Raw genomic sequence first — 20,858 nt, 5'->3', positions numbered from 1 at the left:
CGTACGCGTTTATTCACAACACCGGCTTCGCCGGCTACTAGTACCGACTGCAAAGCCGCAATGAGCCGGCGAAGCCAAAACCTCTTGCCACTATTTTACCCATCACCATGGCATCAGTAGGTTAGGTAGTTGGTAGTAGGTAGGTAGGTAGTTGGTAGTAGGTAGGTAGGTAGTTGGTAGTAGGTAGGTGTAGTAGGTACCATACCTGGTAAGACTTGGTAAAAGAGAACAGCAGACAGTCCTCCCCAATACCTGCATACCTCTTGCCACTATTTTACCCATCACCATGGCATCAGTAGGTTAGGTAGTTGGTCGTAGGTAGGTAGGTTGTTGGTAGTAGGTAGGTGTAGTAGGTACCGTACATGGTAAGACTTGGTAAAAGAGAAGAGCAGACAGTCCTCCCCAATACCTGCATACCTCTTGCCACTATTTTACCCATCACCATGGCGTCAGTAGGTTAGGTAGTTGGTAGTAGGTAGGTAGGTAGTTGGTAGTAGGTAGGAGTAGTAGGTACCGTACCTGGTAAGACTTGGTAAAAGAGCAGAGCAGACAGTCCTCCCCAATGGCAATACCTGCATACAATACAATAAATGTCACAAGAAGCTTAAGGAAGTAACTATACGATGTGCTAGCTTAAGGCCTATTTTTAACTGGGCTTAACATACGTTTTCAAAGTAAGTGTGTCGTCTTCTAACTTCAGTCGCTGTCAGGCGCCAGGGCTGGTTCTCTGACTCTCCGGGCACGGCAGCTTCGTCCACCAGAAGACGTTAGCTTGCAGTGATTAATTCGGTGAATTCCATCTCAACTTCGGATATTTCCGGCCGTGAAAAACTATCCGTATTTCTAAACTAAATATGTAAACCGCTTATACCATATTTCTGGCCGTGAAAAACTATCCCGTACGGCTGCGAGATTTCTAAAAAATAATTCTTCGTCAATTTTAGAATATTTGACGCCGTTTTCACCGTCCGAAACGCGTAATAATAATTGGTTCTGGTGTTTGATGACGATTTTCGTTGAAGATAACGAGGTTGGTCTTAACGTATTTTAATTACTAATGAGAGATTTCATTAGATTATGAATCAAAGAACGACGGGTGAAACAAGCTCCTATTGAACTTTTTCGCAATTGTTTTATGCAAACTTCCGCATCCGGTCGATGGCTGTCTCCAGCACTCCATCCAGTGAGTGATTTCATTTTAGACATATTTTTGCAAATGCTCGACTCTCATTGGGTCCGGTGTTTGGTGACGCGTTTTGTTGAAGATAACCAGGCCCGTGCGGGCCGATGTTGGTCTTAAATTATTTTATTAATACATCGGAGGTGCATAATATTGTGAATCAAACGACGACGTGTGAAAGAAACTCCTAATAAAAAAGAAAAAAGAAAAAAAAAAAAGAACTCCTAATGTGAAAGAAACTCCTAATGAACGTTTTAAATTTGTTATGCATACTTCCGCCTCCGCCAGATGGCTGGGCCCACTGCGCTTCGGATTCTCGAGCCAAGGCATAATCAGGTTTTCAACATAATACGTACTCGTTTATTGACAACACCGGCTTCGCCGGCTATTATCGAAAGGTGAGAAACAAAATCATATTGTTGATAAAAATTGTAAAATTGTTCGGCTATCTCGAATTTACTCAGTTGGTCCGACAGTTCATTACTTATATTTAGAAATACGGCAGAAGCCAAACAGTTCAATCTTGGTTTCATCAGACCAGAGAATATTGTTTCTCACAGTCTGAGAGTCCTTTAGGTGCTTTTTTGCAAACTCCAAGCGGGCTTTCATGTGTCTTTCACTGAGGAGAGGCTTCCGTCCGGCCACTCTGCCATAAAGCCCAGATCGGTGGAGTGTTGCAGTGATGGTTGTCCATCTGGAAGTTTCTCCCATCTCCACACAAGATCTCTGGATCTCAGCCAGAGTGACCATCGGGTTCTTGGTCACCTCTCTTACCAAGGCCCTTCTCCCCCGATTGCTCAGTTTGGCCGGGCGGCCAGCACTAGGAAGAGTCCTGGTTGTTCTAAACTTCTTCCATTTAAGAATTATGGAGGCCACTGAGCTCTTGGGAACCTTCAATGCAGCAGAAATTTTTTGTCGGCTTCCCCAGATCTGTGCCTCGACACAATCCTGCCTCTGAGCTCTGCCGGCAGTTCCTTCGACCTCATGGCTTGGTTTTTGCTCTGATATGCATTGTCAGCTGTGAGACCTTATATACACAGGTGTGTGCCTTTCTAAATCATGTCCAATCAATTGAATTTACCACAGGTGGACTCCAATGAAGGTGCAGAAACATCTCAAAGATAATCAAGAGAAATGGGAGGCACCTGAGCTAAATTTCAAGTGTAATAGCAAAGGGTATGAATACTTATGTCAATGTGATATTTCAGTTTTTTCTATTTAATAAATTTGCATAAATTTCTAAAATCCTGTTTTCTCTTTGTCATTATGGGGTATTGAGTGTAGATTGATGAGGGAAAAAATGAATTTAAACCATTTGAGCATAAGGCTGCAACATAACAAAATGTGAAAAAGTGAAGGGGTCTGAATACTTTCTGAATGCACTGTATTTCCAAACATTGATATAACACTGACCAACACTTCTTAAATAACCCCACATGACAATCATAGGCGATTAAAATTTGGATAGGCCTGGCCGACCCAGAGTTACGGCCACATGCCTACATGCGAGTTTGATGTCACTGAGTTCTTGTACTTTCAAGTAGGAAATATAAAAAAGAGTCGTTCTGCCTTCTTTACAAAGGAGTGAAGGGAGGGGGCAGTCAATGTAGATTACCTACACAAGGAGTTGCGACAAACTGCAATTTGATGCCATTTTATATCCATCGAGTGTGGCACTCAGAGCCTGTGCCCATTGTGTATGAAGCATAATGTGTCAGTTTCATTATCAAGTTGTCTTTCTCTGCACCCAAACGGAAGATTGATTATGTTATTAAATGATTTTTTTTTCATTCTTCCAACGTGTCACAATAAGCATATAATCAGACAGGATTGATTTATCCTTAAAACATATCGGATAAACCATGGGAAAATCAAGTGTAATGCACGAGTAAAGGTTGACACCAAGGAGTGCCTAATTTGAGGTACACAGAGCGAGTGAGTAGAGGTAACATAGGTAGATACAGAGACAGAAAATTTGAAATAATAGGAAGAAGTAAAGTTAAAAAGAGAAATGGAAAGATAGTCGAGAATTAAAAAAGAACAATTGTGAATGAAAAAAAGAGGAGGAGCTTGAGGAAGATTGATTGATTGATTGTGTGTCTGCCTAAAGGCAGGTCCTTCAATACCGAAGCAGTTTCTTGGCAAGAGTGATACTGGGTGGTTTGCCTTTGCCTTCCCATCAGTTAGTCAGGTCAAAAATTGTAATTTGTTCAAGCCAATTAGCTTACTTCCAATAATCATCAAGGTCATGGAATGGCATCATCGTAGTTGACGTAAAATCATTACTTTCCTCAAACTCCCTCATCTCAGATAAAAAAAAATTGTTTCAGACCAGCTCAATCTGCCTTGGACATGCTGTTTCTACTCTCCGTACAATGGACGGAGGACCTCAATATCAGACATGAGATCAGTGCCGTCTCTCTGGACATATCTCAAGCTTTCTATACAGTTTGGCCCAGTTGAAGTAATTAAATCAAAGAGTAAGGTAACACGATTGTGGGTGCGAGGAACCTGCTTGGCTTGCATTATCCTTGGCTTGAGGCTTAGATGTCGGAAGTCGAATGACCTGTCCAAATAACCTCTCCCCTTCCCCCCTTCCCGTGAACTTCCCCTACTCACCCTGAAAACCGTAACAGTATCATATGTCCAATGTTATTCCCCAAAATATGTTTTTTTTTAGCCCCTTCACTGATCAATATCTTCAATTTGTTACTGATATTGAAGTGAGTCATCACCCCTCGTGCTAATATCCATGGGGTGCTCGATGATTACTCACAGCTCATCACACCCACTCTTTCAGGGGGTTTCATTACTACAGCTAGAATATAAGATAGATAGACAGACACGAGCATCAAGTAAATTTGTGACAGTTAAAGAACTTCATATAGAGTTCCATCACAATACATAAAGTATGTCATTAACATTGCGTGAAAATTCTAGCAGTTAGAATGTGTCATTGTTACATTTCCTCTTTGCTCTTTATCGATACAGGCAAGGCCTGTAGCATTAAGAGTGGTGAAAGGAGGAAGAGTGCAAATCACCAAAAGATTTGATTCAATTTTGGTTCAGGGCCAGATCAAGATCGGGCCTATCAGTGGGATACAATACGTAAACTGTTCACCCTGACGGAGGTATACGCTCCACCGAGTGCTGTTCTAGTTATTCCTTGGTTTATTCGGAAGTCCTTTGACTTGTGAACCTGAAACACATCCACGGTTTGAGAGGTTAATTGGTCAACCAAATATGAAGGAGTAATACTGCTCAGCAGCTCGGACAATAACACGAGATCGACGAGAAGGTCAACTGGATTTTGAGTTCCATGCGATACCAGGAATTTTCAGCAATAGTTCCATAATCTTTCAGCTTAAATTTATTCTGAGATCAGTGAACATTCATAACCAGATTAAGTGATTATATGTCAAAATATTTAAAGGAAATGTTCTGATATCTCCAGAATGGAGTCATCGAAGTGTTATTTTCTTACCCTGATAATCACCAGGAATGGACCTTTTATACCTTGCGCATATTTTTCCTGCTGCAAAATCTTCAGATTCATGTGTTTGTGGTTGTTTGAGGTTGAGAGGTTCCCACAGATTTCCTGAATGAAGACTTCCTGGACTTCTGCTGCATTTTTAATGCAACATCCCTCAAGTCTTGCACATCCTTAATCTTCGTGTTTTCCAGGCAGGTCAGGAATTCCTCCGTCGTCCTTGACACAAAAAGTCCACATTGATCGTTGATTATCTTCATGATGCTGCTACCATTGATATTGTGCTGCTCAATGATATTTATATGAATTTGATCGGTTCTTGCCTTGCCGTGTTTGGCGATGTTGTTGCTGATTTTAGACAACAGATATCTGCTTGACGATTCATCTTCTACGTTGCTCAAACTACCGGTCGATGGAATCTTCACAGTGACCTCTCCTTGAGTCATTCCGTCTGGAGCTGCTGTTAATCTCGCTGCTCGCTCCCCATTTTCCAAAAAAGGCCTACGATTTAACGATTTGGTTGGAATTGTTGGTGTAGTAATGTAATCGGATTGGCTCAACTGTGGAACATTTCCCAGCAGTGATGGTTGTACAGTTGTTTTAGATGTCCTTGCACTTGATAGTTTTTGAATTGAACCAATATTAATTTGTGGTTTACTTGATTTTGGGGAAGCTACTGTTGGAATGGATAGTGGAAGTACAGGTACTGCAAGTTTTTTCTCCTTTCTCTGCAACATCTTTGTTTGAGGTTTTCCAAAGTTTTGTGTTGCCTGCATCGGAGCTTGAGGTGCTGTTGCAGTCAAAGGGTTTGGATTTATTGTTGGTCCCATCTTTGTAGCTTTGGATGTTTCAATAGTTGGAATCTTTGCAACAATTTTTGGTTCTGCTGTTGGAGAAACATTGAGTTCAGGTGCAATTGAAACCTTTGTGGTGATGCTTCGGCTTGTGCTTTGTGCAAAGTGTGGTGCTTTAATTGGAAGCTTTGAGGTTATTTTTTGTCCCACCATTGAAGTATATTTGGGAGCCATAGGAAGTGGTAACCTTGTGTTGATGGTTGGTCCTACTTTTGTAGCGGCTTTCAGTGATGTTGCAACTTGAGGCATTGTGCTGATTTTCGGTCCTGTGCTTGTTCGAGCATTTGGTGCATCAAATGAGAACTTTGAGTTGAACTTTTGTCCAACCCTTGAAGGAGCTTTACGACCCAATGCCTTGATGACATTAGATGCTATTCTCGTTGGAAATGTAGGTGTACTTCCACTCCACATATTTGATGCAATTTGTGGGCCTCTTCGTGCAGGGGCTTTGGGTGTTGTAGAAATTGGAAGCTTTGAGGTTATTTTTTGTCCCACCATTGAAGTATATTTGGGAGCCACAGGAAGTGGTAACCTTGTGTTGATGGTTGGTCCTACTTTTGTAGCGGCTTTCAGTGATGTTGCAACTTGAGGCCTTGTGCTGATTTTCGGTCCTGTGCTTGTTCGAGCATTTGGTGCATCAATTGAGAACTTTGAGTTGAACTTTTGTCCAACCCTTGAAGGAGCTTTACGACCCAATGCCTTTATGACATTAGAGCCTATTCTCGTTGGAAATGTAGGTGTACTTCCACTCCGCATATTTGATGCAATTTGTGGGCCTCTTCGTGCAGGGGCTTTGGGAGTTGTAGAAATTGGAAGCTTTGAGGTTATTTTTTGTCCCACCATTGAAGTATATTTGGGAGCCACAGGAAGTGGTAACCTTGTGTTGATGGTTGGTCCTACTTTTGTAGCGGCTTTCAGTGATGTTGCAACTTGAGGCCTTGTGCTGATTTTCGGTCCTGTGCTTGTTCGAGCATTTGGTGCATCAATTGAGAACTTTGAATTGAACTTTTGTCCAACCCTTGAAGGAGCTTTACGACCCAATGCCTTTATGACATTAGAGCCTATTCTCGTTGGAAATGTAGGTGTAGTTCCACTCCGCATATTTGATGCAATTTGTGGGCCTCTTCGTGCAGGGGCTTTGGGAGTTGTATAAATTGGAATCTTTGAGGTTATTTTTTGTCCCACCATTGAAGTATATTTGGGAGCCACAGCAAGTGGTAACCTTGTGTTGATGGTTGGTCCTACTTTTGTAGCGGCTTTCTGTGATGTTGCAACTTGAGGCCTTGTGCTGATTTTCGGTCCTGTGCTTGTTCGAGCATTTGGTGCATCAATTGAGAACTTTGAGTTGAAATTTTGTCCAACCCTTGAAGGAGCTTTATGACCCAATGCCTTTATGACATTAGATCCTATTCTTGTTGGAAATGTAGGTGTACTTCGGCTCCGCATATTTGATGCAATTTGTGGGCCTCTTTGTGCAGGGGCTTTGGGAGTTGTAGAAATTGGAAGTCTTTTGTTGAAGTTTGGTTTGATCATCGTGTGAAATTTAGATGCAGGTCCACTTTGCATAACCGTTGACACTGTTGGACCGATTATTGCAGGAGGCATTTGCACATTTTTAATTGGAATCTTTGTCGGGCCATTTCGCATTGGCCTGAGCGTAGCTTTGGTTGCTGTTGCAAATGTCATCTTGCTTGTGGGATTTGAAGATCTCTGCTCACGGATCTGTAGATTTCTTACCTCATCACCTGTTTTGTCGGAAGAAAATAAGACAACAAATATTATGGGTGCAAGCCAGTGAGTAATATAAAATGTTAGTCAAAAAAAATCATTATTTAAAGAGAATATTTTTTGTGACAAAGCCAACAGCATTAAGATTCTTGCTTTAAGTTCTCACCGGATTAAGTTTAAGTTCTCACTTTCTACCTTCATCATGCGGGTATTCAAATTATCTAACAAGTGATGTGTACACTACTTCCACCTTCGTTTATTATCTTTGTATGACCAGAGTTTACTGAAATGGATGGCTTTATACCGTGCCTTCAGAAAGTATTCACACCCCTTGACTTTTCACATTTTGATGTGTTACAGCCAGAATTTAAAATGGATTAAATTGAGATTTTTGTTGTCACTGATTTTCCTCTTTAACAGTGTCATAATAAATACCCCATAATGTCAAAGTGGGATATTTTATTTGGAATTTTTTGCAAATTAATTAAAAATGAAAAACTGAAATGTCTTGAGTCAATAAGGATTCAACCCTTTTGCTATGGCACTCCAAATTGAGCTCAGGTGCATCCAATGTCCTTTGATCATCCTTGAGATGTCTCTACAAATTGAGTGGGGTCTATCTGTGACCAATTCAATTGATTGGACATGATTTAGAAAGAAACACACCTTTCTATATAAGGTTCCACAGTTGACAGTACATGTCAGAGCAGAAATTCTACCATAAAGTACAAGAAACTGTCTGTAAAGATAAAATTCCGAGATAAAATTGTGAGGAGGCAAATACAATTTCTATAATGTTGAAAGTTGCCAAGAGCACAAGTGAGCTCCATCATTCGGAAATGGAAAGAATGTGGAACGACACAGACTCTTCCTAGAACTGGCTGTCTGACCAAACTGAGCAACAGGGCAAGAAGAACCTTGGGTAGGGTGACCGAGGAAGAATCCAAGACCACTCTGACAGAACAAAAGAGTTCCTTGGCTGAGATGGGAGAACCTGCCGGAAAGACAACAATCCCTGCAGCACTTCACAAATCTAGGCGTTATGCGGAAATGGCCAAAGACAAATGGCCAAAGCCACTCCTGAAAAAAGGCACATGACAGCACACCTGGTGTTTGCAAAAAGGCACGTGAAAGACTCAGAGAGCATGAGGTAAAATAATCTGTGGTCTGATGAGACAAAAATTGAACTCTTTAGGTGGAATGCAAAGTGCTATATCTGGCGAAAACCAAACACAGCTCATCACCCATCCAACACAATCCCTACCATGAATCATGGTGGTGGCAGCATCATGCTATGGGGATGCATTTTAGTGGCAGGAAGAGTGAAACTTGTAAGGATGGAGGGAACAATGAATGGAGCCAAATACAGGCAAATCCTTGAGGAGAACCTGCTTCAAAGTGCAAAAGACCTTATAGACTGCGGCGAAGATTTACATTCCAACAGGACAATGACCCCAAGAATACAGCCAAAGCAACGCTGGAATGGCTTCCGAACAAGAACGTGAAAGTCCTTGAGTGGCCAAGCCAAAGCCCAGACTTGAATTACATTGAGAATCTGTCGAAACACTTGAAGATTGCTGTTCCCCGTTGCTCCCCATCCAACTTGACAGAGCTTGATCAAATATGCACGGAAGAATTGGAGAAACTCCCCGAATACAGATGTGCAAAACTGATACAGACAAACCCAATTATACTCGACCCTGCAATCCCTGCCAAAGGCACTGAAACAAAGTGTTGAATCAGGAAGCCGAGTCCTCGTGTAAATTACATATTTCTGGATTTCATTTTTAATTATTATGTAAACATTTCTAAAAAAGAAATTCGACTTTGACATTATGGGGAATTATGTGCAGATCAATAGCAAATCAATGTCAATTTAACCATTTAAAATTGAAGCTGCAACACAGCAAAATGTGAAAAAGTGAAGGGTTGTGAATACTTTCTGAAGGCACTGTATGTTCAGCCATTTTGCTTTGGTTTTGAGTAATTGTACTATGTAAAAGAAAGCTTTATTTGTCATGAAAGCTTTGAAATAATTGTACTATGAAAGCACAAGTGCAGCAGACGTTGAACGAGAGTCTGAGTAATTTCAGCAAAGTCCCAGAAAATCAATCCAACGTGCATCCAGAGAATTGGGACCACCAACCACCACTGTACACAGGATTTTGAATAAAAGACCTTTTACATTACAGAAGTCTTTTACAAAGTCTTTTTACAAAGTCTTTTACATATACAAAGTCAAAGTTTACAAAGTCTTTTACATTACAAAATAAGTCTTTACATCTTAAAGGTGCAGACTCAACAAGAACTCAAACCAAATGACGGACACAAATGCAAGGCGTTTGCCTTGGAAGTGCTCAGTCGCATATTAGATGGCAAACATTACCTGAAAAGGGTCAAGTTCACAGACAAAGCTTGCTGTCATGTACCAGGGAAGGTCAACCAGCACAATGTGAGGATCTGGGGCTCTGAAAACTCTCACGTGGTCATTGAACACATATGCGACAATCCAAAGATCAATGTGTGTCCATGACCTCTTGGGGGTCCATTTTTCTTCGAGGAGGAAACAGTGTCCTCAACAATTTACATGAACATGTTGGAAGGATTCGTTTTCCCACAGATTTAAGACCTGCAATCCAATATCCTTTTTCAACAGGATGGCGCTCCCCCTCATTGTGCCTTAGTCGTCTGAGCGGTCCTGAATAGAAAATTTCCAGGTTGCTGGATTGCTCAAAACAGACCAGCCGCCTGGCTCTCACGATCTCCAGACATAACCCCCCTTGATTTTTTCCTGTGGGGGATTCTCAAAGATGTTGTCCACAACACCAAAGTGGCAAACCTGCAGGATCTTCATTCTCAGATCATAGTACATATGCGCACATGTGGAAGAAAATATACCGAACCGAACATGGCAAGGACTTGTGTTCCGCCTCGATGCCCTGCTTGTGACAAACGGAGCTCACATTGAAGTGTATTGAACTTCATTGAACTTCATTGAACATTGAACTTCCTCTCTGGTCGTAGTCAACGTGTGTCCCTGAATGGATTTCTCTCATCTCCCCTTCCTTTTCAGGCTGGAGTTCCGCAAGGCAGTGTTCTGGGCCCTGTGCTTTTTCTGGTCTTCATCAATGATCTCTCCGACTCTATGGAAAATCCTCTCTATCTCTTTGCTGATGACTCCACTCTCTGCCACTCCATTCCGCATCCCTCAGATCAGCAGTCTGCAGCCTCCTCACTCTGTGCAGACCTGGTCAAAATCACAGACTGGTCAAACAAGTGGAACATGTCTTTCAATCCTGACAAATCTCACACTCTTACTATGTCTCTCCGAAAAGACCGTCTGGACAACCCTCCCATCTACTTTCTCAACAATCCTCTCCAAGAAGTTCTGTCACTCAATCTCTTGGGTATCACAATCTGCCATGATCTTTCCTGGGAAAAACACATTTCCAAGGTGGCCTCCAAAGCCAGTGGCCGACTGGGCATTCTCTATCGTGTGAAGTCCTTTCTTGGCTCACCTGAGCTCCTCACCACATAGAAGGCTTTCATCCGCAGCTCAATGGAATACTGCTCTCGCCTCTGGGCTGGTGCTCCTTCCTCACACCTAGCTCGGCTTCACGCTGTTCAAACCAAAGCTTTCAGAATCATTGGAATCTCCCGCAATGAAGCCGATTGTGAGGGCCTTTCACTGACTTACCGCAGAGGCAGGTTGGTGGTCTTTCTGTCTTCGACCGACTCCTCTCCAGCCCAGGATTGCTACCCCAGCTCTGTCGGTGCTCTGTCCCCCAAGTACTCCGCCAGGTCGCACAAGATCTGCCTGCAACCTTCTTCTGGTGAAACTGTCAAAACCAAGACTCTCTATTCACCTTCACTCTTTCATTCCTCTTTTCTCCCGCCTCTGGAACAAACTCCCTCACTCCCTTCAATCCCACTCCTCCCTCCAGGTCTTTAAAACAGCTGTTCACCACCATCTCTTATCTCCCCCCATCCAAAATCTCATCTTTTCTACCCCTGTTAATTCACTCCAGATCCAGTTTTCTGAAATACCGATTTCTTTCCTGGAAGTCCTAGCAATGTAGTGTCCATGTGTTTTTTTTCGTCTCCCACCCACACCCCCCTTCCCACGCCTCCTCCCCCCCAAGCCCTCTACCTCCCACAAATCTCGCGATGTCCCTGCACTCAAATATTGTACTTGTGTGCTTGTTTTTTTTTTCCCTGCACTCAAAAATCAAATTTTTTTGGGGTCATTAATGTTAGCTCTTTCACGAGCCTCAGTCTTGTATACAAAAAATATATATATTGATCGTGTGCAGAAAACTTTTTGCGTCTCTGCATCATATAAACCAAAGGGTATCGTTATAAGTTCCCTACCGGTGTACACCGGAGGGGACTATAGGTTTGCACGCCGTCCCTCCGTCTGTCAGTCTGTCCGTCCGTCCGTCCGTCAGCCCGTCAGTCTGTCCGTCCGTCAGTCCGTCAGACCGTCACGCAAAGAACAGTTTTCCGGACTTTCTTTCTAAACGCTTAATGCTAATGATTTCAAACTTGGCACATGGTTTCCTCATGATAAGGTACAGGTCAAGTTCGAACTTCACGACGTTTCGATCATTTTTGACAAAGTTATGGCACTTTGAACTTTGGGAATTCTGATGATCCTTAACTCAGTGCCATTTTAAGTTTTAATTTCCTTTAAAAACCAATTTCTCTGCAATAATTGGACCGATTGACATCAAATTTTCACCGTAAGGGGGTCTCGGTCTGAAGAATATTTTAATGGTAATTATGACGTCACAGGTCACGTGGTTCGGCCGCCATCTTGTTTTTCGTGAAAACACGAAAACCCCTTTTCTCTGCAACAGCTGAACAGATCGAGGCCAAACTTTGCAGGCAGAATCGCATACCCATGACGAACAAAAAATTCATCGAGCATGACGTCATGCGTATCATGGTTTCAGAGTTATGACGTTTTTAAGGATGAACCTTTAAAACCGAGCCGCTCCCTCATTTTTGATCCAATCGAGGGGAAACTTCACAGATCTGTTCAGCATGTCAGTCTACTAAAATGTTCTTTTGGAATTTGCGACAGGGCACGTGGTTTGGCAGATATCGTTAATTAAACGAAATTTATTTTATTTTATGGATATCTCTTGTTTATTCGAGAGTTCTCCTCAAGCCGCACCGTGCGCCCTCAGCCTCGTCTGCGACCGTCAACAGCGCGACACAGCGCGTGCTTTCCGGAGGGGCGGAGCCAAGCCGAGCAACATATATATACACATCGATCATTGATCATGAACCGGAAAATATAATAAATTACTGATATTTAGCGACTCGAAAGGTTCTTTAACAACAACTTATTTTCTCGTGCTTCTGCTGACCTGTCTGCAAGGTGTATAAATCGAAGTCCCGAGTGCGAATCACAGGTGAGCCAGTCCTGAGGTAATTAGCGATTGGGAACGATTCGGAACCTGTGGGTAAATAACCCTTGGTAATTTCCCCAACAGTTTTCCGGACGACAGACTGCCGTAGGGGACATGTGTTGCGGTGCAATACTCAGAATGCTTGTTTAATTTGTAGTTCTAAATATATTAACAACCAAAGTTGTCCGGGTGTTTTTTGGAATACACTACATTACTGCTTGGTTATTCTTGCAACAGGGCTGCAGTGAGCGGCGGCATGACTGGATTTGTGACCTTAGTGAACTTCTCACAGTATGCAAGACCTTTGTCCAAGGTTCAAAGGAGTAATACTCTCTCGATGATCTGGTGCACCTGCTTTACACCTGCCTCTACTTGGTATTGTGTAATCCTATACGGCTATCAACATCATTGGTATCTCCTACGAAGAAGCAAATACACAGGGCCTGTTGCTCTCTCACCGTGGACATATTGTGGGCTTCTCTGGTGTCTCTGGTGTTGGCAGGTAGGAGACCATTTAAATTTAAGCAGTGACTCCCTTAATTTAATATATTTAAATATTTTCCAATCTTGTTTCCCCTGCTCGTTCAGCCCACCATCCATCTCCTTTTCCTCACTAGAAGCACCCACTCCATTAAGTCTCCCACCCACCTCTCCCACCCTCCTCTCCTCCCACCCTGTCAGGTGACCATGACCTGACCAACATGCATGCAAAATTTGGTGGAGATCGGCCCAGCACTGGGTTTTTTTTCTATGATTTTCAGATGACACACACACACACAATTACCTTAATTAATACAGCAGGATGATATTCCTCCTGTATTGCCCCCTCCTTGTGAAACTTCCAAAATCATGCTGACTGCTCACAACCGTTCCTTTGTTTCTCTTCCCTTCTGCTTATGGATCTGTCTTCTTCAGTTTATTAAATCCCACTCTTCTCTCCAATGCATAACGTCGACAGTTCATCACCATCTCAGGTGAGTTGACCGGATGGCTTCGAGCAGTGGTTCTTAACCTGGGGTGCGAAACGTCATTTCTGGGGGTGCGAAGCATGCTGGCCGGTTCATAAAGGAGTGCTAAAAATGTAAAGGCTTTCAATCTAAGACCTGTCCGAAGTCATTGATTAATTGACAAGGGATGCGAGAAAATATTTTGAGAACTCAAGGGGTGCGGGCACCAAAAAAGGTTAATACTCACTGGCCTATAGAGGTAGGCACACTCGTCTCTAGTCTAAGTTGTCAGCCTGGGTTTGAATCCAGACCGAGCTATAAACTGTTGTCCCAGTGTTTCATAAGCAGGGTGATTCATCAATATGTGTGTGACGTCCCTCAGATGGACATTAAACTGGTACCCTGACAAATTTGAAATTCCTGTCCGAACCAGCAGAGGGCATTGCATCAGCGGCACAACCGCACCCCAAGTCAATGATGAAACATCACAGCGAATGATGCTACCCTGCAGCCAATGATGCTACCCTGCAGCCAATGATGCTACCCTGGAGCAAATTATGCTACCCAGCAGCCAATGATGCTACCCTGCAGCAAATGATGCTACCCTGCAGCAAATGATGCCACCCTGCAGCAAATGATGCTACCCCGCAGCCAATGATGCTAACCCACACCCAATGATGCTAACCCACAGCCAATCATGCTAACCCACAGCCAATGATGCTAACCCACAGCCAATGATGCTACCCTGCAACAAATGATGCTACCCTGCAGCAAATGATGCTACCTTGCAGCCAATGATGCTACCCCAAATCAATGATTCTACCCTGCAGCAAATGATTTTAACCCGCAGCCAATGATGCTACCCCACAGCCAATGATGCTACCATGCAGCCAATGATGCTACCCTGCAGCAAATGCTGCTACCCGCAGCAAATTATTCGACCCTGCAGCCAATGATGCGAGACCACAGCGAATGATGCTACCCTGCAGCTAATGATTCTACCCCGCAGCCAATGATGCTACCATGCAGCCATTGACGCTACCATGCAGCCAATTATGCTACCCTGCAGCAAATGATGCTACCCCACAGCCAATAATTCTACCCAACAGCCAATGATGCTACCCCACAGCCAATGATGCCACCCCGCAGCCAATGATGCTACCATGCAGCCATTGACGCTACCATGCAGCCAATTATGCTACCCCACAGCCAATGATGCTACCCCGCAGCAAATGATGCTACCCCACAGCCAATGATTCTACCCCACAGCCAATGATTCTACCCAGCAGCCAATGATGCTACCCTGCAGCCAATGATGCTACCCCGCAGCAAATGATGCTACCCCACAGCCAATGATTCTACCCCACAGCCAATGATGCTACCCCACAGTCAATTATGTTACCCCACAGCCAATGATTCTACCCCACAGCCAATGATGCTACCCCACAGCCAATGATGCTACCCCACAGCCAATGATGCTACCCCACAGCCAATGATGCTACCCCACAGCCAATGATGCTACCCCACAGCCAATGATGCTACCCCACAGCCAATGATGCTACCCCACAGCCAATGATGCTACCCCACAGCCAATGATTCTACCCCACAGCCAATGATGCTACCCCACAGCCAGTGATTCTACCCCACAGCCAATGATGCTACCCCACAGCCAATGATGCTACCCCACAGCCAATGATTCTACCCCACAGCCAATTATGCTACCCCACAGCCAATGATGCTACCCCACAGCCAATGATGCTACCCCACAGCCAATGATGCTACCCCACAGCCAATGATTCTACCCCACAGCCAATGATTCGACCCCACAGCCAATTATGTTACCCCACAGCCAATAATTCTACCCCACAGCCAATTATGTTACCCCACAGCCAATGATTCGACCCCACAGCCAATTATGTTACCCCACAGCCAATAATTCTACCCCACAGCCAATTATGTTACCCCACAGCCAATGATTCTACCCCACAGCCAATGATGCTACCCCGCAGCCAATGATGCTACCTCACAGCCAATTATGCTACCACACAGCCAATGATGCTATCCCACAGCCAATGATGCTGCCCCGCAGCAAATGATGCTACCCCACAGCCAATGATGCTACCCCACAGCCAATGATGCTACCCCACAGCCAATGATGCTACCCCACAGCCAATGATGCTACCCCACAGCCAATGATGCTACCCCACAGCCAATGATTCTACCCCACAGCCAATTATGCTACCCCACAGCCAATGATGCTACCCCACAGCCAATGATGCTACCCCACAGCCAATGATGCTACCCCACAGCCAATGATGCTACCCCACAGCCAATGATGCTACCCCACAGCCAATGATGCTACCCCACAGCCAATGATGCTACCCCACAGCCAATGATGCTACCCCACAGCCAATGATGCTACCCCACAGCCAATGATGCTACCCCACAGCCAATTATGCTACCCCACAGCCAATGATGCTACCCCACAGCCAATGATGCTACCCCACAGACAATTATGCTACCCCACAGCCAATGATTCTACCCCACAGCCAATGAATCTACCCCACAGCCAATTATGCTACCCCACAGCCAATGATGCTACCCCACAGCGAATGATGCTACCCCGCAGCCAATGATGCTACCTCACAGCCAATTATGCTACCCCACAGCCAATGATGCTACCCCACAGCCAATGATGCTACCCCGCAGCAAATGATGCTACCCCACAGCCAATGATGCTACCCCACAGCCAATGATGCTACCCCACAGCCAATGATGCTACCCCGCAGCAAATGATGCTACCCCACAGCCAATGATGCTACCCCACAGCCAATGATGCTACCGTGCAGCCAATGATGCTACCCCGCAGCAAAAGATGCTACCCCACAGCCAATGATTCTACCCCACAGCCAATGATGCCACCCCACAACCAATGATGCTACCCCGCAGCAAAAGATGCTACCTCACAGCCAATCATGCTACCCCGCAGCAAAAGATGCTACCTCACAGCCAATCATGCTACCCCACAGCCAATGATGCCACCCCACAACCAATGATGCCACCCCACAGCCAATGATGCCACCCCACAACCAATGATGCTACCCTTCTACATTTTCTTCCCAACCCGACACGTGATATTTTATATCCCGCTAATCTTCACCAAACCATTTTCTTTTACTTGTACACTCCCATGTTTCCTTCCTTTTCTTCTTTCCACCTTCTTGTTCATTTGCCTATTTCATTCAAGTGTCGCCCTCTGACATTGCTTTGCCTTCTACCCTCTGTCACCCCAATTTTCCATGAGCTGAGAATTAGTAGGAAAAAAAATCCACAAGGAATTTAAGGAATGCCAGAGTTGTGACCTGCTTGGTTTTGTCAAAGTCAAAGCAGATATCCATCATGTTGTACATCATTGGCTATTATTACCCTCGCCTGAGGAGAGGGGATGAGCAAATGAGTCCGTTTGTCGTTATTGGTCACGTGATTCGGCCGCCATCTTGGAAAAACCCCAAAACTTTGCACCTCCATCTCCAAAAGCGCTGCATCGAAAAAATTGAGACATGGCTCATTGTAAAGAACTCTCCATGTGGAATAACATCTTAATGATGATGTCATAGTTCGACAAGTACAAAACTTCATCCGATGAAGATGAAATTTTTTGGGCAGAGTCCAGGGATAAATTGGTGGATAAAAAAAGAATGATGACGTCATCGGTCACGTGGTTCGGCCGCCATATTTGTTTTAACACAAAAGCCTTAAAAACCACTGAAAATACATCGTGGCGAGGGTCTGCAATCTCTGATTGCTCTTTCTTGTTCTATAAGTAGGTTCTTATGATAAGGCACAGCAAGCCAATCCCTCGCCGGACCTTCATTGAGCACCTCACCGGTAGGTCTTTGAGCACCCCTCCGTTCATTATTGAGCACCTCGCCGGTCGATCATTGAACACCCCATCAGTCGGTCTTTGAGCACCCCTCAGGTCATCATTGACCACCTTTCCGGTTGGTCATTAAGCACCTCGTCGGTCGGTCATTGAGAAACTCGCCAGTCATCATTGAGCACCTCTCTGGTCGGTCGTTGACCACCCCATCCGTCAGTCTTTGAGCACCCCTCCGGTCATCATTGACCACCTCCTGGGTCGGTCATTGAGCACCCCATCAGGTGGTCTTTGAGCACCCCTCCGGTCATCATTGAGCACCTCGCCGTTCAGTCATTGACCACCCCAGTAGGTCTTTGAGCACCCCTCCAGTCATCATTGAGCACCTCGTCAGTTGGTCTTTGAGCACCTCGCCAGTCATCATTGAGCACTTTCCGGTCAGTCATTGAGCACCTCATCTGTCGGTCATTGAGCACCTCGCCAGTCGGTCATTGAACATCGCGCCAGGCGGTCATTGAACATCTCGCCAGTCGGTCATTGAGCACCTAATCAGTCGGTCATTGACCATCTCACCAGTCGGTCATTGAACATCTCACCAGTCGGTCATTGAGCACCTCGTCGGTCATCATTGAGCACCTCGCTAGTCGGTCATTGAGCACCTCACCAGTCAGTCATTGAGCATCTCGCCAGTTGGTCATTGACCATCTCACCAGTCGGTCATTGAACATCTCGCCAGTCGGTCATTGAGCATCTTGCCAGTCGGTCATTGAACATCTCACCTGTCGGTCATTGAGCACCTCGTCGGTCATCATTGAGCACCATGCCAGTCGGTCATTGACCACCTCATCAGTCGGTCTTTGAGAACCCCTCCAGTCATCATTGACCACCTCACCAGTCGGTCATTGAGACCTCGTCGGTCGGTCATTGAGCACCTCGCCGGTCATCATTGCGCACCTCGCCGGTCGGTCATTGATCACCTCGTCAGTCGGTCATTAAGCACCTCGCCAGTCGGTCATTGACCACCTCGCCTGTCGGTCATTGAACATCTCGCCAGTCGCTCATTGAGCATCTCGCCAGTCGCTCATTGAGCATCTCGCCAGTCGGTCATTGAGCACCTCACCAGTTGGTCATTTAACATCTCGCCAGTCGGTCATTGAGCACCTCGTCGGTCATCAGTGAGCACCTTGCCGGTCTGTCATTGACCATCTCACCAGTCGATCATTGAACCTCTCGCCAGTCGGTTATTGAGCACCTCGTTGGTCATATTTGAGCACCTCACCGGTCGGTCATTGAACATCTCGCCAGTCAGTCATTGAGTACCTGTCCAGTCATTGAACACCTCGCCGGTCGATCATTGAGCTCTTCGCTGGTGGGTCTTTGAGCACGTGCTTCTCCGTATGGAAATCCTACATCTCCAACTTATCGCAAGTAGGCCTACTGTAGTTAATCATGTAGCTGAGTGCTGACTCCAAGCAGATAATTTGATCAGTGTAACGTCAATCAAAGGTGTCTTCTTGTCTGTCAGTGCACCGTTGGGTCGTTTCACCATCCACAACCGACATACATCTTGAACATCCGTATTAACGTCCTCACATGAAAGTATGAACCAGGATTCAGCGCTCGCTGCTCGCATAACAATATCAGAACAACTACCTTTATGTTCTTATTACGTCATTTTTTCTCCATTCTCGAATAGATTAACTTATAAAATCCGTCGTGATGTCCGGATATCCGTCCGTCCATCCGTTAACTTTTTTCCTATTTTTGCTACTCCTCCCTTATCACCTGGCTGATTGGGGGGGGGGGGGGTCGAGGACGGGGGCGGAGGAAAGGTGTCAATGGATGTTCGAGAAGACCAGATCACTGACCACCTGCAGTTTTAAGCGGCCGATCACGTGTTCATCGTGCCGGCGATAACTCGCCTACTCTTCGCGAAAGACACCTTGGGATCTTAAACGTCCACCGACGACCAGTGCTAGCAGACAAGACCTCCTGCTTATCCTTCTTCCCATTAACGGCACCGTTCACATTGATGCGAAGCACCATAACGCCAGTTTATAGTTGGATCCGAACTCACTGATGATCCCCAAGCAGGTAACCCCCTTCATTCCCCAATGTGCTCCCATTAAAGATATATTTAAAGATTAATTTATTTTTTGCCACACCTGTATTACACCCAAAAGGTTTCTCTGCAAGCTATCAAACTGATGAATGCACCTCGATCGGTCCGGTTAATTAGCCTTATTAAAAACAACAATAAATTAACTCGCACTCATCTCTCTTTTTGACAGTTCGGCTCACCTGTTGCTGAACACCCAAACAACGAGGGCAAAATCAGCACGAGCAGGAGCCATTGCAGACCTTCCCAGGTACCTGAAGACATCTTGAACAAGGATGAAGCACTTGAGTTTCGCGGTCTTTTTAACGCGTTTGTCGAACAACAAGCGATGCGCCGCAATTGTTTGCTCCCGTTGCCATCACGACAGATCACTCTCTGCGATTATGACGTCATAGCAGGACTTGGACCGCACGTATGAACAGCTATATCCGAAAACAGCATTGCAGCCGGCGAAGCCGGTGTTGTCAATAAACGCGTACGTATTATGTCGAAAACCTGATTTTGCCTTGGCTCGAGAATTCCGAAGCGCAATGGAGGCCGCCATCTTGCGGATGCGGAAGTATGCATAACAAATTGAAAACGTTCAATAGGAGTTTCTTTCACCCGTCATTGTTTGATTCACTATCTTATGCACCTCTAATTTATTATTAAAATACTTTAAGACCAACCTCGGGCCGCACAGGTCTGGTTATCTTCAACGAATCGCGTCACCAAACACCGGACCCAATGAGAGTCGAGCATTTGAAAAAATATTTCTAAAACCAAATCACGCAATGGAGGCACTGATCTCTACAACCACTGAATAGCGCATCGCCCACTGAACGTAACACACACATGACACAACTGACGCTGCCGCACACACAGGTCGGCCATCTTATGATCTTAACCACTCGCATCGTATGCGGACGCGTCAGGAGTCAGGGAGTGAACAACACGTAATTTGTATGCAATTCCCAACTGAGCTCGTTACTTTCCTTCAGATCTGGACTTTATATCAAATCCCTTATACTATAGTTTCAAATTGTATTCTCGTAATAGAGGCCTATTACGTAATAGAGGTACAATGAGCTATCAACTGAGGCTATTGACGTGCCGTGGTGAGGGGTAGCGAGTGCCAGCAGTGGTGAGGAGTAGCGACTGCCAGCAGTGGTGAGTGGGTACCAAGTGCATGCAGTGGTGAGAAGGTAGCGAGTGCATGCAGTGGTGAGTGGGTAGCGAGCACATGCCGTGGTGAGGGGTAGCGAGC

General features: G+C 45.1%; 1 protein-coding gene across 2 annotated transcripts; it reads right to left on the bottom strand.

Annotated features, from left to right (window-relative positions):
* Positions 1–208: 208 nt before the first annotated feature.
* LOC137431356 (uncharacterized) lies at positions 209–20,098 on the bottom strand. Of its 2 annotated transcripts, XM_078781928.1 has the most exons (3): positions 19,795–20,089; positions 4,697–7,269; positions 209–572 (listed from the first exon to the last, which is right to left on the bottom strand). In XM_078781928.1, exons 1-2 carry the CDS (start codon positions 19,874–19,876, stop codon positions 4,733–4,735), a joined length of 2,619 nt encoding a protein of 872 aa, XP_078638054.1. In that variant the 5' UTR covers positions 19,877–20,089; the 3' UTR covers positions 209–572; positions 4,697–4,732. The 2 variants fall into 2 exon arrangements, with proteins under 2 accessions (XP_078638054.1, XP_067978694.2); XM_068122593.2 differs by lacking the exon at positions 209–572 and having other exon boundaries at positions 2,548–7,269; positions 19,795–20,098.
* Between the last annotated feature and the right edge of the window lie 760 nt (positions 20,099–20,858).

The sequence above is a fragment of the Myxine glutinosa genome, chromosome 7, assembly GCF_964187855.1.
Source record: "Myxine glutinosa chromosome 7, kmMyxGlut1.1, whole genome shotgun sequence".
Lineage (NCBI taxonomy): Eukaryota > Metazoa > Chordata > Myxini > Myxiniformes > Myxinidae > Myxine > Myxine glutinosa.
Note: the sequence above shows the minus strand (reverse complement) of the source record. Positions and strands in the feature narration are given on the sequence as shown.

Bases quoted from the DNA above. Each gene is read 5' to 3' on its own strand.
- LOC137431356 (XM_068122593.2), bottom strand. From the start codon at position 19,876: ATGTCTTCAGGTACCTGGGAAGGTCTGCAATGGCTCCTGCTCGTGCTG. The intron at 7,270-19,794 runs GTGAGCCGAACT...CCGACAAAACAG, and splicing joins GTTTGGGTGTTCAGCAACAG to GTGATGAGGTAAGAAATCTA.